Source organism: Calidris pugnax, unplaced genomic scaffold (assembly GCF_001431845.1).
Source record: "Calidris pugnax isolate Ruff unplaced genomic scaffold, ASM143184v1 scaffold211, whole genome shotgun sequence".
NCBI lineage: Eukaryota > Metazoa > Chordata > Aves > Charadriiformes > Scolopacidae > Calidris > Calidris pugnax.
Genome location: NW_015091083.1, coordinates 1,740,026 through 1,764,633, shown reverse-complemented (window position 1 = coordinate 1,764,633; position 24,608 = coordinate 1,740,026). Strand labels below are relative to the sequence as shown.

At 39.8% G+C, this 24,608-nt stretch overlaps 1 protein-coding gene across 3 annotated transcripts in view; it reads right to left on the bottom strand.

Annotated features, from left to right (window-relative positions):
* The window catches only part of LRP5 (LDL receptor related protein 5), a 155,398-nt gene that overhangs the window by 17,546 nt on the left and 113,244 nt on the right, over window positions 1–24,608 (bottom strand). For all 3 annotated transcript variants that reach the window (XM_014957624.1, XM_014957625.1, XM_014957627.1), the window contains 9 exons: window positions 20,357–20,573; window positions 18,524–18,813; window positions 16,218–16,444; window positions 15,698–15,882; window positions 12,563–12,886; window positions 10,434–10,636; window positions 7,866–8,077; window positions 5,700–5,890; window positions 204–413 (listed from right to left, as the gene is read on the bottom strand). In XM_014957624.1, the coding sequence (XP_014813110.1) occupies window positions 204–413; window positions 5,700–5,890; window positions 7,866–8,077; window positions 10,434–10,636; window positions 12,563–12,886; window positions 15,698–15,882; window positions 16,218–16,444; window positions 18,524–18,813; window positions 20,357–20,573 (2,059 nt within the window). The remainder of the gene's footprint in view (window positions 1–203; window positions 414–5,699; window positions 5,891–7,865; window positions 8,078–10,433; window positions 10,637–12,562; window positions 12,887–15,697; window positions 15,883–16,217; window positions 16,445–18,523; window positions 18,814–20,356; window positions 20,574–24,608) is intronic.

Below are 24,608 nucleotides of genomic sequence, written 5' to 3'. Positions count from 1 at the left end.
AAATTAGAAAGTTTGCTGAGGAGTTCTCTCTCTTATATGAGAATTTGTTTCTTCTCCTCTTCTAGGATCCTGACTGGCCACGTGAAAGCTCCCCGTGGCTTCCTGAAGAGCACTGGGCAACGTTATTACAATATTCAGCTGGATGAGGACTTTGAGAGACAGTGACTGAGAGTGACAGAAACCAGATACTGAAATAAACTCACAGAATTCCTCCATATCAAGCTCTTCCACAGCATGAATGCCTGTCAGGTGAGCAATTCGGCCTTGAATTCTAGTCCTTTTGTACCCGTTCACTTTCTCCACTCTCTCAATCATCTGCTGCTGACGATCAATCCAATACAAGTGATTCCCCAGCACAGTGAGTCCCATTGGCTGAAGGATGTTGGAGTCCTCCAGGGTCACACGGTTAGCACCTGAGAGCAACAAAGACTAGTTTTACACCAGTTGACTTTTTAAGCAATTTTTTAAAAACATCCAACTAAAACCAAACCAAAGCAAACCAAACCCTGAAAATAGTTATCTAAATGGTCCTTGGCTTCATCTGTCTATGCAGACCAAGGCTCTGCTTGTTCAGCTTCATCTCAGATAAATGCAACCAGCTTTCATATCATGAGGGCAAATGGATGCAATATGGAACACTGCTGATTCTTTCATACACTGGCTGGTCAGCCAGTCATGATCAGCCTCATGTTGACATATTTTGTTATACGTGTACAGTCCCTAAAAGCCTGTGTCACCAATACAGACTCAGCTCTTGGGCCAAATTTTTTACAATACATTCACACACCAAGAAGTACACTTTGTTGGAATCTACAAGCAAGAGTGAAATACAACCAATTAGCTTCACTGCTGTTACTCAAATAAAACACATTCATCATGCAAAGCAAGAAGCAAGTACACAAACCCTGTCATATGCTGTATGACATGAGAGATATGGCCACAAAAGAGCAGTTCATATTCTAACAGCCACACTCCTTCCTTCATGTTAGCTTTTTAGTTCAGTAACCAACCAGAAAACTCAAACTCCAAGTTTGCCCAATATTGGGCAACTCAATATGCTCTTAAACAGGAACACTATCAAATGCACAGGTTTTCTACTCTCCAGAAATGTGTAAAAATCTGCTCTCAGTCAATGTGCAAAAATCAGTGTGAGTAAAAATGCATTTATGACTGCTTTTAACTTTAATTGATTGCAGTCTTCTACTGTGTGCTGCCCTACGCGTAGTGGCATTTAATTGTTGCTTTTGTTATGCTTGTCTAGGATGAACAAGAGATTCCAAATTATTCTATTAATTCACAGAAACCATTTTGAGGCTGTGTATGCCTAAGTATACTGGATATATTTGATTTTTAAAATGAGGAATCAAAGCAAGATCGTAACTTGGTTACGGTTTTGGTTAAGAGCGTAACTTCTGCTCTTGCATTTCATTTTGGAATAAAGACCTTATGTCTGCTTGCATGTGAAAAATAGACATTTTTTGTATCTACACAAAATGAGATTAGAGAATCAGGATAATAGTAAAAATGCTATGATCACTGGATGCAACTAATTTACTGCATAAATTATGTAGAGCTCAGCCAAGCATAAGAATGTAACATTTATTTCAATTACAGTTTCTATTAGTTTTGCGTATAAAATTATCACCTGCAGTGACTCTTACTTGACTGACAAACAGCATGCAGTCAAATCAAATTTAGTTGTAGAATGATAAGAAATTCTTGGACTTGCAACTGTGGTTTTAGTTCTTTAGCTCTGAATTTCTTCTGTTTTCAAACCCATGAGGAAGATATTTTTGTTTCATTCCATTTTCAGAAGAAACATGCATGAAGTGTATGTGACAGTACAGTCCTGGCTGCAAGCTGATGTGTCTATTATTGTACACACCTCCACCATACCACCGGATTTTGTAAAGAGTAGCAGAACAGAACAGATGCACCTGCACTAATTTCACTAGACCAGACCCTTGGTACTACTCTCTAGCAGTGCAGTTTCCGAGATGTTCCTTGTCTTCTCCTAAACAGGCCTTAAAACAAAGCACAGGGCACTTTGTTCACTTGCCCTCCAATCTGCTGAGCACCCTTAGCTCCTATGAACTTCAGTGTCACTGGATTTTCAAAGACGACTGTCCTTTTGCCAGACTAAGCCTCACATTTTGACCCAAAAGCACAATTTTCAGCTGCATTCGAGATACTGCAACAATAGGAAAGCCTCTTTTCAATTTGATATAAAGAAAACTCCTTCTGCCTTCTTGATTTTTTAAGTGCTAAATTGCTCATCCATTTGGAAATAAAAGGCAATCTGATTTCCTGAAGGATATCCTGAAGGCATCCTGAAATCATAAATACAGGAGGTGTCAGCTGACACTTGCAAGCTTGCAGTCCCACTAGAATCTCAGACTGTTTAAACAGCCTTCCAAATCCAGGCCTAAAACATGATACAGTTTTTGGGGATGTACATCAAGCATCATCTTTTTTCTCCCTCATCTGCAAAAAACTGAACATTGGTGATTTGGGAAGCTGCTGGGGATAGCACTTCATAAGGTGATTAATCTATACTATAATTACGTTGGATTTGATCTTAAGTAAATTATTAATGAATAATTTTAAAAGGAGAGACAAAAAATGGGCACCTATAACACTGGATGATGTCATTAAATTGTTGTTTAGAAGAATGATCAAAATAAAAACTATCTGAATAAATAAAAGGATACTTTCAACAGATACTGTTAGAAAAAAAGAAGAGAAAACTTATTACAAATAAAGAAGTGTTGAATTTCCATAGTAGTTAAATACGTTGATTCCCAGCATGAAACAGATATGTAGTCTTTCCAAGAAGGAAACCAATAGTTAAATGTAAAGAACATTAAGCTGGAAGAACACAATTCCTCTATTTAAAGTCTAATTGAAAACAAAGCACGTTTTCACTGCAGCAGTTTTATAGCTTTTCCAGTCACTTCAACAATACTATACAACACTATTTTTCAGTTGACTGGTGTGGCAGACCAGTTATTTGCAAGTAGTTTACGAATGTCTAAAAAACATCAACAATTCCAACTGAAAAATTCAAGAATCTCATAAAGAAAACCATTAGACAGGTTTATAGCTCTTTCACCCCTCTCTGAAAGTTAAGCACTGGCCATCTGAGGTTATTCCATGATTTAGCAGGATGTTGTAATTGGGGCGTAGTGCAAGCTTCAGAAATCTCCATAACCATGTCATCTCTCCAGGCCTACAAGGGAATAAGGTTGTCTAGACTAGTTTAATTGCCATGAAGGATGCTCTACACAATTTTGGCCCAATTTATTCAGCAGCATCAGTTTATGCTAAAATCCTTTTGCTAATATGTACCCATTTTAAAGTGTTTTGCTCAGAAAATACTTTTTAGAGGAAATAATTCAAGGAATGTAACCTTGGCTGTCATTTTTTTTCTGAAGTTGTGAGGCAAGACTGCAAAATGTTTGAACATAAATGTAGTTGACTCATTTGAAAAATCAACAGTTCAGTGAAACAAATTACAGTGAGCTCAGCTAGATCAAATACAATCATAATTTTATGGGTACATGATACATATCTTGTAGCTAACATAGCTTTCTTTCAATCCTGTATCCTTCCTCTGCTTTTATCTTAGCTATAGGGTTTGATTCTTTGGCTGTGAATCATATAAACGTGCACTAAAAGCTTTGGCTCAATATTAACCAGAGAAAGATCAGTTTTTCCTGTAAAAAGATCCAGAGAATTGGATTAAAACATATATCCAGTATGCAAACATAGTCTTACATGGAGTTTTAATGTCACAAAAAAGAAGAATGCGTACAAAGGAAACTGCAATCACAGGATACAACTGCCAGCATGTGATGGCCTAGCTGCTGATTTGTTCATATATCAGTTTACTTAAGTCCTATTGTCAGGTCTTAATCATTCAAGTCTTAGACCTAAAGCACTATTAAACAGACTCCTCTGCATTTTATGCTGTACTATGCAAGGACACAGTCCATCTTCCAACCTGTAATGTGACTAGCAAGAAGCTCTTGCCCCCTGCCCACCTCCATCTGCTAGCTGTGACTCAACCTTCCATGTGTGCTAAACCAAAAGGGAGAAAAGGATGCTTATGTACATACAAGTAGAAGATGCATGCATAGCTAGGTCCACTGTATGCTACAGCTTCGTTAAGTAATATGGCTTCCTATTACACGGGGGTCACCGTTTTTATCAGTAGCAGCCCCAGTTATTGATCCAGTCCTCCATTCTCAATTCATTAAATTCTCCATGGTACATTCCTGCTCTCCCAGACTGTATGATTTCTCTATAATCTTCTTTAGTGCCTCCTCTCTCTCTCTCTTGCATTTGTGAATACCACTTCAGCCACACTAGCTGCATGATGTGCTGCTTTTCTGTCTTGTCCTTTTACTTTTGGATATCCTCCTACAGCACTTCTCCTTTTATCACTAGACAAAACCCTCTCAGTATCTGATGCATTTTGTGTTGTGTGTCCCACTCTGTAAATCTCTTCTCAAACATGGGTTGTTTCATAGGTCGAGTCTTGTCTCCTTCCTGTCTTTTCTCCTACAAATTTTTGTAGGTTCTCCAATGCTTATCCTGGACTGGACATTTTGTGGCTCCACAGGCAGTTTGAGAATACCCCCCTATACAGCTTGATAACTGATGAAAGATATGGGCTGCTTTACCTTCCCAGCTCCAGTTTCATGTTTTTATCCCCTGTCTGGTAGAAGAGACCCCAAAGAGACCTTGAGTCAGTTTTAGGTGCTCAGAAGTGAACTGTCCTTGAAAAAAGTCAACAATTTTCTCCCACTTTAGTTCATTGCCTCACTACAATACAAGGGAAGGATGTGACTAGGTGGCAAGAAGAGCCACAAAAAATTGGAGAATCAGCATTTTTATGGCAGATGCCAATCACTAAAACAGCCCAGCTTCTACTCCCCCATACTAGTTCACTTCCCCCTGCTCCTCCTTTAAGAGCTTCACTTCTTGATAAACAGATGATGATGAGAGAAAAAATCACTAGTGAGAAAGTAGGGCCAATGGATCCTCTGTGCTATACTCCTCAGCAGAGGAGCGAACCCATTTTTCCACTTTTTCAGCACTATCAAGTGCTTTTAAAAGTCAGTGATGAACGGTGCTCTCTAAGATCTATAGCTAAGAACATTGAGTAATGCTTTATTTTACTAATATGTGAAAAGTGCAATGAGTTGACATCTCAGCACTGTTTTGCAACACTGGTATTCCAGATGAGCTGCCTTATCATCCATCATGGAAGAAAGCCATTTCCCCTTCCTTCTGTTTGTTTTTCAAGCCACCTTGATATACTAAGCTATAAACTCCAGAGAAAGAAAAATTGAAGAGTTATGCAAACTTTGCAAACCGTAAGTAAAAAGAGAGGGCACAGGGGAGGTGATTTAAGGGTTCCATAACTGGCAACACCTATTTAAATCTGACCTTGCAAGAGTTGCTTTCAGAACATATAAAAAGTCAAACAGCTCTCTTGGAGAATGGCAATCATTACAGACATGTTTATTCCAATCACATCAAAGACAGGAGCCCACCAGGAACTGTTATCTGTGACTGCCTACACAGAACTGGCAACACTGGGGATAGAAATTACTGGGGTCAGCATCAAAGAGGGAACGATGCCCTATACATACACACACTCCGCTCCAAATTTTTAACTGCATACCACATACCTGACAAGTCACAGCTTTCAATGCGCTTCAGATCTGCATCCACCCAGAAAAGCTTTCCAAGTTTGTTGTCAATCACCAGTGCTACTGGTCGGATCAACCCCGTTGTAAAAAGCACTTCTCTCTCTGTGCCATCAAGGGCTGCACGCTCAATCTTGGGAGCTCTCTCTTGCATGTTGGTGAAGTACATGTACCTGGGAACAAAGACACCAGCAGCTTAACTGAGAGCTTCAGAAGGGAGGCAACTCACCATGGCACACAGGTTCTACACTGTAAGTGGGAATGGTTTACACAGGGATGACTGCAGTGACTGTTGCTCCCAGCTGCAAAGATCCAGATCTGACAGCTGCAGAACCCCAAACATTTGCTAACTGGTACATTGAGACAGCCTGAAATTACTAGCATTCTTCCTTAATACACCAGGCCATAAAATGCCTCAGCACGCAGCACTGCTGCACTGGAGGCACTGTACCTGCAGTGGAGGTGGGGGTTATAAGAGACTAGCAGACTTTCTGCAACTGTCCTTGGGTAAAGCTGTCCCCATCTGTCATTCAAAGCCCATAACCTCTTTCTGACAAAAAACATTAACCGTCACCTCCTCTCCTTCTGAGTTGCCTTTCTTCTCAGCAAGTGGAAGTTCCTACCAAACTTGAGAGGAGCAAAGATCACAGAAGGAAGAACAACTGAGGATGGCATGTTCCTGATGTCTAAGGTCCATGAATTCTTTACACCTGCCTAAGCCAGTTCAGTTGCAAGCAGCAGCAGTCTCTGCCCTCCCCCTGCATAGTGAAAAAGGGCTTGTGCACCCAGAGAATGAATTGAGAACCCCCTCAGGGAAAAATCCACCATTTTTTCAGTAGAAGATAACATGGGTGAACTCCTTAATACAGCTGGCTACATTGCTGCATAGCCTTTAGTGATGGCACAAGGAAGAGAGGCAGCAGTCAGAATGTGTAGCCAAGGCAGAGGCTTTTCGGAGGAGGGAAGGATTTTTGGAATTAAGGCAGAAGAAGTTCAGTACACAGATCACTCATTCAGCTCTCCCCAGTAGTCAGTGTTCAGCACAGTCTATCCTCCATCTTTTCCCCCTTTAATTTAAAAAGAGATTTATCTTTAAATAATTTGAAAACCTGACTAGAAAATTTGAGAGTTTTAGAGATCAACAAAACCAAACTCCCATTTTAATGGAGAAAGCAGATAAGCTTTTATAAATACAAACTATGTCCAAGTGACTTAGTCCGAATAAGATTAGAGTCTTTCCTCTAATCCCCCTCTTCCCACACCAGCTTTTGAACTGCACAGAGTACACTGACTATTGTATAAAACATCAATCTTATAAATGCTCCAGATAGAGTCTCTGGGTAGTATTGTATCCACATTTACTAAATACTGTCATTCAACATCTGTCAGGCACATGGTAAGCCATTTAGTAGTAAATTGGGATTTAGGAATTTAACATTAAAAAGAACAGTTAAGGACATCTTTGACCTCTAAGAACGAAGCTCCTAACCACATGAAGTGGAGATGGGGTCTGTTGAATATAACCAAAACTGTTTTGCAGCAAAACAACGTATTTTCTTCCTGTGGGAAATCACACTAGTGCATGCTACCAGTTTTAATTAATTTCAGAAGTTTTGAGATACACATCAAGACAGAACTTACTTTAAAATGTACAGAACATAAGGGGTTTGTTTGCATGTTTAACTTTATACTAATACATTAGCAGGAATAGTTGTGTCATGTGAGAGATCCCTTTTTTTTCCTGGAAACATGTTTTATGAAGACCAAACATTAATGAGCCAGATTCCCAGCTGATATGAGCACAGTGTAAACTCTCCTGTTTTTCCTATTAAGTGGTGGGGCTGTGCACTCATGCAGCAAAAAGGGTAAGGTGGTTCTGCTTTGCCTTCCCCACCTGGGTTAGTTCCTCACTATAACCAACCACATGGCTGCGCGAACATCTGAGTCGGCACACTAGAGGAGGCAGCGAAGGAGAGAACAGGAAGAGAAAGCTGGATACCTTTAAAAGCCAGAATTGGACCAGCAGTCACCTACACCCTGAACAATTACACATGCAAAAATTCTCCTTTTTAAAAAACACAAGATTCACACACACAGCTGACATACATCCCAAGAGTGCTCTGTACAAGGTACAGAGAGTGATCTCACCCTCGCTCTGCGTTCACTACAATGGCTCTGGGTCTGTCGTGATCCCCTCGCAGCACCATCCCGATTGACTCGCCATTCAGCCTGTGGACATTAATGGAATTTGTAGCCTCGCAGGTCCAGTACAAGGTATGGCTGTATATATCGATGCTGAGGTCATGTGGCTGCTTCTCTGGGTTCTGGCTTTGGTTTGGAGTACTCATGACAGTGAAAGGCTGCAAGAAATCATAAGGGGAACAAATTACAGTAATTATTCTTATTATTGATTGAAAAAGACCTACCTGACGGTCCAGAAACACCTAAAACCACCCACAGGGAAACAACAAATACAAGAAAAGCAATAAAGCTTAACAAAAAAAAGATTGGAATCAAACTGGATCAGAGAAAAACACGTGGACAAAATTCATAAGATTATGCAAAACTCTCAAGAAAGCAGGTGTGGGGCCTCCTATGAATAGAATTAACTAGTGAGATGGAAGAAAACTACAGTGAAAGTTTATGCATGGAACAATCTTGAATGAAACAATGCAAGAAACAAGGCAGCCTGCTGGCCAGACCTGCACTTTTATACTGAACAAATATGTTCACTGTCAGCTGAACAAATCTCTCTCTTGCCAGTCCCCTTACTTTATTATTTGTAGTGTAGTAGATACTGATTTTCTTTAAGTCCTGACTTCTCTTAAAAACTAAAATTTTTTATTGAAACTTGGTTCTGTTTGCTTATACGTCAAACAGCTACAGCTCTGCTTCACACCTATACCAACAACATTACCTTGCTTTCCCCCTCATGTCTTTATGGTGGAACTTACAAAACTTGACATTATTGCCAAGTTCCTGGAATCATTACCCTCAACCCCTCCCTATCTAACTCATGTATTATTTACTACACTTTTTAACTCTAAGTTGAATACTAATACAGACTTCAATACTTTATTTCTGTGAAGAGCACCAGAGCATATAAAAAAAAACCCTAAAGGAAAATAATCTTTCTGTTGTTTGTTTAATGTTCCATAGGCTCCACTAGCATACAGCCAATCTCAGTGCCACTGTGATAGTACTGCTGGCAGGACCCTGAGCATCAAAGTAGCCTTCAAAAGTGACATGCTTCTGGTGACATGGTAATTCTGAGGGGAAAGCAGTGGCTTCCTTAAGTGTCCTAATGCAGCACTCCCAATCCAAACGCAAAAACGGTACCAGAAAAAGTTCATGTGGCTCAAGAAAGCTGAAAACACCATTCTGTGCTTAGCTTAAGTCAAATAAATTACCCAACACAGCATTACTTGTGAAAGTTATATTTTCAAAATTTCATTTTTAAGCTTCCAAGTTCTGCATAATGAATGATACACAGGCTTTTTTCTTTTTATATAAAGCTTTACCCCTGTTTTTTTTCTTGACAGTGTGCCTAGATATAAAAATAAATCACTATTTTCCTGAAATCAAAGGTAACATTACCCAGGTATGAAATTCATATGCACCATCTGCAAACAGCACGATTTAACAAAATTAAGTAAAAAGAGTTAGTGAAAATTGGAAAGTCAAAATTTGCAGGGGATCTGCATCTTCAAAGCTGTGTGACCAAGGTAGAGGAAAACACAGAGCAAATGAATCTTAATTGCAATTTGCACCTAGCAAGTACCAAAGAGAAGCAAGACTACAACAATTAGCACCTACTAGAATCCCCAAAAGCAAGAGCTTCTTCAAAATTCATCTACAACCCAGCTAGCTACTTATCCCAACATACCTCCTCCCACTCTTAAAAGAAAAGGCCAAAAAATAAAATTGTCATCTCCCTTTAAAGGAAACCATAAACCCTCTGACACATGAAGAGACTAGTCCATTTCTATTAATATCGTGTCATATTGTTTAGATAGGACTGCCCAAAAACTGGGAAAATATAACTTGCCCATTCTCCATTTTGCTTTATACTCTTATTCAAATCATAGTTTGTAAAGAATCTGTTACCTTGATCTAGGAGTTAAGCTGTGTTAACACATATCGCTGCCTGGAAGAACAGTACACTTCTTTCCACTGTTGTCTGAATAACTAGTGCAAAAGAATAACGTCCCCAACTCAGGAAAGCACTTAAACATGCAGATAAGCCTATGCCTATCTGGCACAGCAATTGACTCTACATTCACTCAGGGTTTAACTACAGCTTGGATGGCTGAGAGTTTTCATTCTGAGAGAGCTTTACGACGATGACAACGTTATCAGACAACTAGCATGCACAGTATTGATTTCAGAATACAATTTATCTGTCAGGAGTATAAATAGTGAGTCTGGCTTACTTCAGTGCCCATCCTTAACTAAAGATTGCAATTCAAGGCTTATAGTTTCAGATACGTATGATGTACTACATTCTATTACACTTCTTTATGTACAAATTAAAATCACAATCCTAAAAGCCTTCTGTAATTTTCACATATAAATAGAATATACATGAATAAGTGTTGGCAAGTGTAAAGTTTAAACCACTGAATCCTTGGGGCAGGGGTCGGAAGGGGAAAGTCAAGCATAAAGTGCAAAGCACAGAAAGACCGACACACAACTACATACACCACGTAAACTTGCCTGAGTGCCATCATCTTTGGCTCTTTTTATAATATTCTGTCGTCCATCCACCCAGTAGATCAATTTATCTAAGGGATCATAATCAATAGCTTTGACATTCCTTAGGCCATGCACAGGCAGTATGATATCTGGACTTTGCTGATCATCTGGTATCATCCGGCTGATTGCAGATTTCTGGCTAAATAACAGGAAACTGGCAGGGGCTGAAACAAGCCAAAACACAATGCATAAGAAAACTTAGCTCACACAGTCAAAAATACACCCACACAGAAGACAAAGAATATTTAGGACAAAATCCCAGAGAGGCAATTATAGAGACAATGAAAACTAAGGTAATTCATAACTGGAGATTTTTGTTTTTAAGTTGAGAAAGTTTCTTTGTGTACTTCTGAAGGTAAATGTACACACCCTCACTCAGAAAGCATTTCCTTTTCATATTATAAAATAACTATGTCCCCCATGTGGAATTTAAGTTACATCAGTGACTGGCAGTAATACACAGCTTTGTTGCTCTTCTTGGGACACGGTCCACCACCTCAATGTCTTTCTTGTAGTGAGGAGCCCAAAACTGAACACAGTATTCAAGGTGTGCCCTCACCAGTGCTAAGAACTGGGGGACAATCACTTCCCTAGTCCTGCTGGTCACACTACTGTTCCTGATACAAGTCAGGATGCTCTTGGCCTTCTTGGCTCTTGGGCACACTGTTGGCTCACATTCATCAGGCTGTCAACCAATACCCCCAGGTGTTTTTCTGCCAGGCATCTCTCCAGCCACTCTTCCCTGTTCACTTCCCTAGTCCTGCTGGTCACACTACTGTTCCTGATACAAGTCAGGATGCTCTTGGCCTTCTTGGCTCTTGGGCACACTGTTGGCTCACATTCATCAGGCTGTCAACCAATACCCCCAGGTGTTTTTCTGCCAGGCATCTCTCCAGCCACTCTTCCCTGTAGCATCACATGGGATGGTTTGACCCAAGTGTGGGACCCGGCACTTGGCCTTGCTGAACCTCAAACAGTTGGCCTTGGCCCATTGATCCAGCCTCTCCAGATCCCTCTATTAGAGCATTTATACCCTCCAGAAAATAAACACTCCCACCCAACTTGGTGTCACCTGCAACGTTACTGAGAGTGCACTGAATCCCCTTGTCCAGGTCATTGATAAAGATATTAAACTGAACTGGCCCCAGTACTGAGCCCTGGGGAACACCACTCGTGACCAGCTGCCACCTGGATTTTAACTCGATTCACCACCACTCTTTGGGCCCAGCCATCCAGGCAGTTTTTTACCCAGAGAAGAGTATGCCCATCAAAGCCCTCAGCAGTCAATTTCTGCAAGAGAATGCTGTGGGAGATGGTGTGAAAGGCTTTACTAAAGTCTGGGTAGACAATATCCACAGCCTTTCCCTCATCCACTTAGCAGGTCATCTTGTCAGAGAAGCTTGTCATAGAAGGAGATCAAGTTAGTCAAGCAGGACCTGCCTTTAATAACTCCATCCGTTCCTACAGTTAAAATTTCCTTATATGCTTCTATGCAAGGATGCCTGAAGCTTTTTGTTTTGTGTTTTTTTTTTTCAAGTCAACAGTCCATTTTCTATTCATCTGCTATTTTTACTAGAAACTTAAATTCTTATTTGACAATCAGTGAACTGGCAGGGTCACAACATCACACACAGCTGGAAAAAAATCTTATATGAATTTCGAATGCATGTGCACATTGTGCAGACGACTTAGGAGGCTGTTTTACTGGATGTTATTTTTACTGACCTTATGAAACACTTCAGAGAAAAAGACATTTTTTGTTTAGAATTTCTAAATCCACACATCTACACACTTAAGTAAGGGCTGGAAAAGCTTCAATCACACATTTGAATCACCTAGAAAGACTTCTAGTGAAAAAAGAAAGACTAGACTTGACAGCAGTATTATATCTAAGATTTGAAATAAAAATCTTCAGCCCCAATTCTCGTCACAAAAATGGATATAAAACTCAATACTCTGTCCTCATATTTAAAGATCACCTGTAAAGCCAGAACCTTTGAAATGGACTCATGATAGCCCTTCCCTTTCTAAACTGAAAGGGATCACAAACACAAGCACTGAAGAATATAGTAGCACACAAAAAGGCTTACAACTACAGTTCCTGCTGTTGGGATCCAAGGTATAATGAGCAGCACAGCCGCACCTATATCCATTTGGTATGGCAAGGCACAAGTGCCCACAATGGCCATTATTTTGCACACAATCATTCAAGCCATCCTGACGTGAAGAATGGAAGACCAATATATCCATCACAAAATCCAAATGGCCCTGAATAAGTGTCCTGTTCTTCCCACTGGTCTTGTCTGCTCTTTCTATGCTGTGAAGATTCCAGTCTGTCCAATAGATGTAGTCACTGTACTGGGTTAATCCGAATGGATGAGGTAGATCATCTGCTATGATTTCTCGCTCTTGTCCTGCAAAAATAAAGATAATCAAATGAAGAACTATTCCGAAGTCATGAGATGAAGAGTGTGACTGGCATCAAGAAAAAGTTTTTTCTTCCTTTTTTAAAGTAATACCTCACTTCCCAAGTCAGCATCATGGGATTAATTATTAAGTAGCATCTGCTCAAGAGGTAACCTAACCACTAAACCTTACCCTGATGCCCTTTTGCCTATGGAGCAATTTGAAACTGTGCCAGTGTATTGTAATTTAAATAAATACTACTCTATAAGTCTCATGCTTATCATCCCAAATAGGTATAAGAAAATGTCTTCAAGAATAGTATCAGCTCCAGGAATTCCTTAGGTCAATACAAAACCCAATTAATATGCATGAAAGGAACAGCATACATAAAACAAACTTCAGATTCACAGAGAAACAGCTATGAGAAATAGCTATGAGAAATTACAGTGTTTCACTCAAGAAACACAAATCTTCTGCAGTGCAATTTAACATACATCTACACCACGAAATTAGGAAACCATTTGTTTGGCAGAAATCCCAATACTCCCATACTCAGTGGCTCAGTTAGCAACATTCCCAACAGATTTAACACCTTTTAGAGCATTAGATGGCCTCTGACAGAGATGCACTATTAAAGTCTTACTGTAAATCACCTTTCTAAACATTTTCAAGCCTAAACATCTATGAACCTCTGCGACTTTACATCAAATGAACATGTGCCATCATCAGCATCATCTCCTGCCTCAAATAAACATCCAGTGCTAGATTCTACAGAACACCTAATTTTTCTTCCCCTGCCTACTTTCCATCATGCCCTCTCCCATTTGGCCAAGACTGGAGAAGGAATGAAAAACCCAGAAACTAGAACATGAAGCCATTTCCATATAAACCACCAGAACTAAATATAGAGGCAACCTTCCCAACTACTTTTAGGCATCTAAAGTATCCAAGTCAGGGCGCCACAGACATCCTGCACATATCTTAGAGCATTTCTGGTCTGCAGTGATAAATTCAGGGGATAGGCTCTTTTGAAGGAAGCAGATAAGCTGTCTAGCTGAATTTTGATGAAGGAAAATCTTCCAAAAGAGTGGGTTTTTTTCCTACTGGGTAATGTTTATAATGCCCAAGATTAAGCTGGGACAGCATTCATCCATCCACTTAAGAGTGCTTTGTTCATTGCTGGTGGACATTTCTATTAGCAACACTCATTCAGATCTCTCCTGGCAAGGAGACTGGCACTACATAGCGTAGACCAAGTCTAGTAACATTTCTGTAAGTGATGAGCCCAGTTGCTAGCAGGCTACCCAAGTGTTTATAATCTGCTAAGACAGCACACAACATCGCTAGCTTCAGCACTCATCCTTCTGCTTCCTCACCACAAATAAATGTTAACAGTAGGTTCAGCTTTAGAACCAGTTTGATTTACCATCATTTAAGATGATTTCAATATTGTGTTTCTTTCCAATGCCCCAATCAGTTTCTAGTTCACACTTGCCTCTGGCTACTTTGTTTCTCTAAGCAAGCTTAGTGATAGCTTTGAAAGATCATGCATTAGGGATGGAAAACAAAAACAACAACTCTAGAAATCTAAAGAAACAATCTTACAGCAATTTCTAAACAGTAACATTCATTCACTAGTCGTCATACCAAAGCAACAAATACACGAAATGCAAAATCAGTGATAGCCTCAGAATCCAGAACTGCATTGCTCTATTTTTTAAAAGAGCTTGGCAGATTCCCTATACTCTGAAGATATGCATACACAATAACACATTTAAAAAAAAAACAAAAAAACAAAAAAAACTGAAAAAAAGAAAAAAAATGTTGCGGGGAAATCATATATGTCAGCAATCAGAGCATTGCTGCAACAATCCTGTATGAGTTTGCTTAAATACCATATGTTCTGCCAGATAAACTTTGATTTTTACATTGGAATCCCAGGGGCACTAATTGCCATCTCACAAAGGTCTCTCCTCAGAAATGGAACAGAGATAGAATGGCAGGTCAAGAACTTCTGGATTCAATTTCTAATCCTACCATTGATTCACTGTGTGGCATTTGGAAACTTATACAAACTACATTTTCTCAAAAAGGAATTAATATTTGCTGCAGCTAAAATCTTGAGGACCATTTAATATTTAGAAAACATCTGGACCATAAAAAAGCTCTATCAGCTGCAGAAAACAAAATTCTCTTCTTTTATCCTGTTAGTTATCATGTCAATATCAACATGAAAGTTTAGTAAATCTTAGCATACTCCTTGTATGTATAAATGAAATTCCACTGGAAGATATGAAAATGGGTAAAGTTGTTTTACTTTACGCATGACAGAGTTTTAATCACACGTTATGATACACTGCAGAAGCAGCTGCACAATCTCTCAGACTGCAGGAAATGCAAGCAGTATTTTGGTTTTGGTTTTGAACTCATACAACTAGTCTTAATCTGGAAACAGAGGTAATACTTCAACAGAAAGTTAGTGTACAGACTGAAAAGTCAGGAGTGGCTTAGGTGAACCTGTAAGTTGTCCTCACTTCAAGAAACTAAGGGGTTATCCCTGCTTTGGTAAAACACAGGCAGTTTCATATCAATACAGGGAAATGACATCATATCTCACCATCATTATAAATCATCATATGGTTATTAATTTAGGGAGCATTTTATCTCCTTAAAAATTTAATTCTCCATTTCCCCTCATAAGAAAAATGCACACACATATTTAATATAAATTATATTGTTCCAATTTCATATTATTCAATTGCCTTACTATTGTCAGTGCATATTTCTGTACCAGCAGGTGTAATAGAACACTAGATTACCTAGCATATTTGATGACTCAATCATGCTTGTGTCTAAGTCAGTCCAATACAGCCTTTGGTCTGCATAATCAATAGTGAGGTCATTGGCACGACCAACTTTATCCACCAAAGTGATGCTGTTTGTTCCATCCATATATGCTCGAACAATCCTAGGTTTACCTCCCCATTCAGTCCAGTACATGTATCTGCAGGGAGAAGTGGAACAACAAGAGTACATCAGCTCTGTAAGATTGTATTTACCTGCATGCCTTGATTTTTCTAAATTTATTTTCAGTCCCTTAAAAAAAAAAAAAAAGGAATAACCCATGTGGTTATGTGCAGTATTACAGTACTCCTTTTTTAGACAAAGGCAGAAAAATATGATTGACCATTTGTAATTTTTCATTGTAACCCATAGCGTTGTGGAGCATTTATCATCTTTTCAAAGACCCTGAAGAAATGGAGCTACATAAACTGCCAATTAACTTGTCACATACAAGAACATGAAGACAAAGCTTTGATAAACAACACTGTCCCTTACCCTTTGGTAGGATCAAGAGCCAGAGACCTCGGGTTGTCCAAGTCCTTCCACACAAGGACCTGCCTATACTGTCCATCCAGGCGGGCTACTTCAATGCGATTGGTTCCAGTATCTGCCCAGTAGAGGTTCTTTCCCATCCAGTCTACAGCCATTCCCTCAGGATAATCTAGCCCAAACTCAATCACATGTTCAACTGAACTGCCATTCATGAAAGCTCGGCTTATGGTCTGGAAAACAATTGTGTAAAAATATTACAGCATTTATGGATACCCCACTGAAATAAAAAGGAACAATTATTATGGAGTTTAGTGTACAAAAAAAAATTAGTAAAAAAAATCAGCCAGTGTTACATTTTTTAAAATAAATTTGTTGTCAAAACAGATTTAGCAATTCACAGGATAAAAAGACACGAATTTTCAGAAAGCTGGTGATTTCTGATGGTAAGTCCAAGATACCTTAAAAGGATATGATTTTCAGAAAGCACTATGTGTCTGCAGATTCTTCCTTGCCCCTTCTCCCTCTCCTCTATTTGCACACAAAAATTTGGGTTTTTTTAAATCACTTAATTTGCTGTAATGTTTTAAGTATCAGAAACACATCACAAGTCAGAGAAATATGAATTAAATTGTTTCTCATGATCGGTCACTTGCAGTAAGTTTGCTGATCCCATCTGCATTTTGGTTATGCACATTCAACAAAATTCATAGGGTGAGGACTGTGTACATATAAATCAGTCTCTTCTAACAAGAAGCATTGCAACAACCCCCAGGTAAATCACCGATAACTTCCAGGACCAATGTACAATTACCTACCCTTGTTACCAACACTAAGCAATCATTCTATATGCCTGCTAATATTTCAGCTATTAATTTCTTAATAATTTGATAAATGAGTGTATCAGGGTAAGAGATATTTTATATTTTTAAAGCTAATTATCAGAAACAGAAATCACGTAGTATATTTTTATAGGTATAACCCACATCTTAGAAAGAGTATAACCCCTTTTTAAAAATGAGTCCTCATATAACCAGAGGCAGGAGGAGATCAGGGGTGGTCACCAAAGGAAAGGAGATGACTGTGAGCTCTGAAGTAACATTACCTGCTGCTAAACTGCAGGAGGTGAGGAGGAGGGAGAATGAAAACCCAGACATGCTGAAGCATACATGATACGTATGTGAAAATACAGTATGCTGGATAATTCAGGAGGCCACAAAGAAGTAAAACGTTTCTGCACAGAGTGAGACTGGGATCTATGCACTGATGCAGTTGAGTAATGTATATTCCACTACAAATGGTTAAGACAACCACAGCTCCAGCTCTCCACGTGCTTGCATGAGATTTATTTAGTAACTGTGTCTGCAGTAAGCTAATTTATTACATTGGCACTGTTCCTGAAGGAGAAGTATCCACACCACAAGCAGCACGGTTAATGCTGAAGCACAACCCTCATTAGTCTTCACAGAGAGGCTATGGAAACTGCACATGCCCTGCAGTCACTAAAAGTGAGCTTTTCCCTATTATGGCTTAGGCACATTGGCAAGGAAACTTTCACTGCTCTTGGAAAACCTATTAAAAGGCTAAACAGAGGAATTCAGTTCCAGTGAAGTGAATCTGCCATTTTCTACCATTAATTCACTTCAAAAAGCGAAGTAACACTGATGAACAGCACAACACTCACTTTAGCTGCCCAGCAGAGGTAAAGCACTGATGAACAGCACAACACCCACTTCAGCGTGCACCTGGATGTGAACCAAACATGTCACAGGAAATGTCAAACTTCCAGGGAACATACTGAGATAGAAATGGGGGCAGGCAGGGGCTTAACACAGTGTGGAGGAGACTGGACAAGTTCCCTGGCTTTTTCTGTGCCAAGCTGGAGCCACAGACTAACAGCAACCAATCCAAAGTCCACTTGCCAAATATTAAGATTGTCTTCCAAGTCAAAACTGGAAGAGGATAGAAAGCTCGGGGGGTTGCCAAGCTTGATGTTTCAATGACTCTACTATGTGACATGAAAACAGCTTTTCTACAATAGATACATATATGGATGCAACACATGCAACATCCAAGACTTAGGCATTTGGTATAAGCAGACACCAATTTGGATTTTCATTTGAAGCAGGAAGATGCCTGTCACCCAACTGTGCATTCAACAATATAACTGTCTTCATCTCCAAGAGTCTCCTTGGATGCAATTCAATGACAACATTAGCAACTGCAGGACAGATCGTGTAACTGAGACCTTTGCTAGATCAAAGGAACTGCTCTGTGGCTTTATATTCAGGGAATTCACGCGTCAGTAATACCTTCAAACTAACATCAGTCCAATAGATTCTGTTATCAGAGACATCAAAATCCAGAGCAGATGCTTCCTTGACTCCAGTTAGAGGAATAGCAACATCATTATTATTGGTTTCAAGGGAAATCCTATGAATTGCTGCTCTGCTTGTGAAAACTAAGAAGGCTTCAGGAATGATGCAAGTCTTCATGTCACTCAAAAGTTCAAGGCCAATGGGACAGGCACACCTGGTCTCCTGGGGTGTAAAGAAACACAGATGGCTGCAGCCTCCGTTGTTCTCTGCACATGAATTAGTTCCTTTAGGAAAAAACAAAACAGATATTGGAACATTGTGGAAGCAGGGGAGAAAGGGGGTGGGGGGAAAACTGAGCAGAAATACAGTGGAATTATAATTTTTCAAAATAAGTTAGCACTATGGGTTGTCAGCAGTGAATTCTATAAAAAAAACATTGAAAACTGTTTCTCCCCTACTACCCAAGCATTAGGAAGCTGATCCTATCCCTCCCACAGTACAAATAACAGCTACAAACATATCTTTCTAGTTTCCCCAAAGATTAAATTCCTTCACTGAAGACAGATAATTACATACATGTTCAGATTGATTATTTTTGGCCAAGTACCCCATCTTTGTATCTCTTTGAAACCAACAGTTTTTCAAACGTTCAATGATACAAAATGGTGAGAAAAGAGCTGGACAACTGCAGTTCTTTCCCAGCTGTTTAATTTAAAGCTGAGAACATTCATTAGCGGAAACAGTTCCAACAAGTTCACCACGATCTCGCACTTATTTTTTCATGTGAACAACCATGACTGGATGGGGAGGGAATCTGGAGGGAAAAGTAAGGACCAAAACAGTGCCTTTCTCCACCTCCTGGAACTAAGCATTGAGGTATTTAAAGACTGTTAACCCACACACACACACAAAATCTCCAAGATTAGCCTTAGCCAGGTTTCTTTTAATTTTCCCTTTTTAGGGCATACATATTTCAGACTGATGCTGTAACTTGCAGCTTGAGGACTTGATTATCCTTCAAATAAAGCTTCCTGAAAGGCTGGAAATCCACGTACTGGCAGCGTGTAATTTGACAACCTACTTTAAGTGATTCTGTTGCAACTATTCTCAGTAGTTTTAAAAGCTGACCAACAAATCTGTTTACTGCTATGCCCAGGCTCCAATGTTCCAGGTAATAGACAGATCTGTGGTGAACACGTACATCTCATGAGCTACTACTGAAGCCAGGAGGCCCTGTGACATACTCCTCTGCAGAATGCTAGCAGAGGACATAAAACACTGGCTGGACCTTTCAGAAGATGCAGTGGAAGAAGATGGAGCTCCAGCTTCTGATCCCATGCTAGGGGTAAGATTTAATTGTTAAGATTTAAGTACAATTTAGGTGTTAAAGTTAATATTTAACGTGCTTTGAGACAACGTTGTAATGGCCACTAACTGTGCCACCCAACATAGTTAAAAGCATTCTGCTAACTGAACATCACTGGGACTTCATACTGGAAGAAAAGAGCAACAGAAAATGGAGCAATTCTGTGAGCACCAGAAGTAACGATTCCTATAGAATGGAGGAAGGAAAAAAATTCTCCTCACAAATATTCAAAAGGTGTAGTGGAAACTGTGGAAGACTTATCTCAAATGTCACTAAGAACATACTTCTTTTGCAACACTGTATTTTCCCAACTTAATAAACAACAGGTGCAGTTTCCCTTTAAAATGATCCAAACATAGGAGACCACAGTTATTCTCACTACAAGTGATCAACAGTTGTTTAATGAAAACAAGCCCATCTAGAAACTACTATAGATCCATCCTATGGTTGCTCATGCTTACCAAACACTTTGGTAACACTTGTTGCTTTAAGGCCCATTAAATCTGGCAGCTGATCAATAATGATGTCTCTGCTAGCCTTTATCTTGTGAACTCTTTCAATGCTTCGTCTCTGCCAGTCAGTCCAGTAGATGTAATCTCCCAGCAGCGTGAAACCAAATATATGTGGAAGCTTATCTTCTAGGAGGGTTTTCCGCATTGTTCCATCAACATTTATGACCTGTGGGATGCATGAGAAAAAAGGAAAAAATAATCTTGTCTAAGGTGGGTACAATTAGAATGGCAATATCAATCATAATTTGAAAACTCCTCTGTCTTTACACAAGAATCTACTGAAATTCACAGCATGCTTCTTTCAAAAGAGTGTACCTCTACCTTTGTTGAAAAAGAAGTATATTGGAACAACAAGACTGAAAATGCCTTATCTCACTTCTTCTCTACAGAAAAACCTAAGCAATATGAATTTAACTAACCAATATGAATTCAACTTGCATCGGTTCAAACGTGCAAAGACCACCACAAAGGGAATATTTTTTGGCATGTGAGTGAGGTTCAGGAGATTTTTAATCTCCATTCATGTCTTGATCCTGTTACTGAACTCTCTCCCCAGAAACAAGTGCCTTCAGCAGTCAGTCACATGGAACAGAGGCCATCAGTCAGGGCACAACAAGACCATGAAGAATCTGCACTTTCTGAAATTTTGCATTTTAACCATAAAAGAATTAAGTTTTTCTCACTTTTGTGATAAACAAGATCTTTAAGATGTGGAAAAATTATTGACTTACATAAATTTGTATTCCTAAAACTGCAGAGAAAGCAAAATAGTACTGGAGAAGGGATAAGCCCCACAGATGTATGTGTGTGTGTATATATATATACGTATATTGTTAATTATTTCATAACTGATTACTACAATAGAATCATAAAATAGAATCATAGAATCATTTAGGTTGGCAAAACCTTTAAGATCATCAATTCCAACTGTTGTTCACTACAAAACCATGTCCCTATGCACCACATCCACTTTTAAAAACCTCCAGGGACAGGGACTCAACCAGTTCCCTGGGCAGCCTGTTCCAATGCTTGACAATCCTTTCAGCAGAGAAATTTTTCCTAATATACAGTCTAAACCTCCCCTGGTGCAGCGTGAGGTTGTTTCCTCTCACCCTATTGATTGATATTTAGAAGAGACTGACCCCCACCTCGCTACAACCTCCTTTCAGGTAGCTGTAGAGAGCATGCTGGAGCAGGGGAAGAGCGTGAAGAACTGAACTCAACACCCATTCCCTATCACCCTACACCACTGTGGGGGAGGAGGTAGATAAAACCTGAGTGAAGTTAAGCTCAGGAGAAGGGAGGGATGGAGGAAAGGTTAAGATTTGGTTTTAGTTCTCATTACCCTACTCTGATTTGGTTGCCAATAAATTTAATTTCTCCAAGTTGAGTCTGTTTTGTTGAGTGTTCTCCCCTGTCCTTATCTCCACCCACTAGCCTTTCCTTATATTTTCTTTCTCCTGTCCAGCTGAAGAGCGGCTTGGTGGGCATCCAGCCAAGGTCAACGCACCACACACACACGGGACATGCACTAGATCTTCCAGCTACCACCAGCCAAACAGCAGAGGTGAGCAGTCAATTGCTGCATCCTACATTTACCTATGCTATACACAAAAATCATCACTGTAACATAATCTGTCTTGCAATGCCAAAGTGCAGATATCTTCAGCTGCAGAGGAAAACAACTTCACAAGAACTCTAAGACTATCTAGCAGCTTATGTGAGTTTGAACACATGCTACAACATAAACCTCTGGATTCCTTCCAGACAAAAAGCCTCCTGCTGGAGACAGTTAAAAATAACACTGGCATTCCTGAAAACTAAGTTTCAGGGGAGTTTTGTGTCAGCCCAGCAACCTACGATTCTACTACTTGAAGAAGTAGCAGAAACTGAAGATTAATGTCTTTTTAAAGATTAATGTCTTTTTATTTTTTAAGCTAAAGGCAGTACATTAAAAAAAAAGAAAAAAGAAAAAAGACTGTATCTGCGGTTAAAAGCCAAATGGTTCTGCAATTATCTCATTACATCATGTCCAGGCAAACCCCAAATGCTCACTTATTTGAAACAGTATCAATCCCACAGGCTATACTGCAGGTTCGAAAGTTCATCATGCATTCTCAGGTGCTGGAGCCAAACTAGTGCCACATTAAGTAAACAAGACACCATTTCCTTTACAACAATGCATCAGCAGGATGATGATCAAACTACCACATTTCCAACTACTTACAGATATGGACAGTAAAAGTATAATTCAAATACTAGAGCTGGTGACTAAAATACACCAGATGAAGATTGGATCCAGGGATGCAGCAACATGCATTATTTAAATCCATGTTCATCCGTGGATGTTGCAGATGACATCAAGCTGTTGAACTTCATGAACCTCATGAGGTTCAAAAAGACCAAGTGCAAGGTCCTGTACCTGGGTCAGGGCAATGCCCAGTATGAAGAGACTGGGGATGAATGGATTGAGCAGCCCAGCGGAGAAGAATTTGGGGATATTCATGGATGAAAAACTGGACATGAGCTGGCAATGTGTGCTTGCAGTCCAGAAAGCCACCTGTGTCCTGGGCTGCATAAGAAGCAGCACGGCCAACAGTCAAGGGAAGCAAGTCTCCCCCTCTACACTGCTCTGCTGAGACCCCACCTGGAGTACTGCATCCAGCTCTGGGGTGCCCAGTACAAGACAGACATAGACATATTACAGTGGGTCCATAAGAGGGCCACAAAAATGATCAGAGGGCTGGAAGACTTCTGCTATGAAGAAAGGATGAGAGTTGGGGCTGTTCAGCCTGGAGAAGAGAAGGCTGTGGGGAGACCTTATTGTGGCATTCCTACATTATATGGCTGTTCAAGCACAGTGGGAATGGAGATCCAAAATGTGCAATCAGGCAGCAATAAAATGCTTAATGGCTTATATTCTGGCTAAGAAGGCAATGCCCCTTCCCTGGAAGTGTTCAAGGCCAGGCTGGATGGGGCTTTGAGCAACCTGGTGTAGTGGGAAGTGTCCCTGACAGTGGCAGGGGGTTTGGAACAAGATGATCATCAAGGCCCCTTCCAACCTAAACCATTCTATTGTTTGCTCTCTCTCTCCCAAACATCCTTCCCCCCAGTCTTGTGGGCTGAACACCTATGAACCAAGCAGACTTCTCTTGGATGCAGAAGGGCAGCTCTGACTGGGAGGATTTTTCTGTGCCGTAAGTAACAGAGCCTTCTTAGCAGCAGCAAATTCATGGCAACAGGCAAGAAATGCTAACTAACCATTAGACTGTCTTCTAGTAGCAGCCAGGGTAAAACTTCAACAGTGAGATGTCGCATGCAGTTCAATATAAGTACATATATATCGTCTTTACTTCATATTTTGCTGCCATCCATCTTCCCAGAAGTTCACCTCTACTCTAGCATATTAACTGAAACCAGGAGGGTGCAAAATAAAAATACAAACAGGCCTCACAATATGGCCAAAAGCACAACTCCCTTCACCAAAATAGCACAGCTAATAAAATACCATATTAACTCATCACTTAAGATCTGAAATGGTGTGTAGCCTGCCAACTGCAGCCAAAAGGAAGCTGTTAAGGTGCATTCCTTATCATTTAGGACAGAGACTAGAATAGGCTTTTTTCTACTGATAGTTTTCATCCTCTTTCTGTAACTGATAAATGGATCTCAACTTGCATCAATGGATAAATGCAACATTTAATCTGCAGTGCATTCCATACAAAACACTGAAAGCCCCCCTTGGACAGAGGCGCACACTAAAAGACCCCGATTAGTCTTAAAACTTCAATGACAAATCTCCTAATGAGGCACCACCAAGCTCAGCTAAAATCTGTTGTGGGCAAAAGGAAATAAACATCAAATGCCTTAATGAACTGAATTACACAAAAAACACGGTAAGGTGATAAAGTGTGATTATTTTTTTTTTAGATGCTGCTGCAGTGTATGCAAAGTGATTTAACAAATATTTCCATATATAGCACTCAAAAGCTGTTGGCTCTTTGAAGAAGATTAAAGTAAAACAATGCAATTAAATTCTACACATCAGTGTGATTCATGTAGTCAAGTTATACTTGAGGTGCATCTGTGAAAAAACCAACTATTCAGCATACATATAGGATGTCTTTTGAGAGAACAATGAGGAGAATTACCTTGCTCCTGTATTTAATTCATTAGGATAAAACAAAATTTATTCAATTGC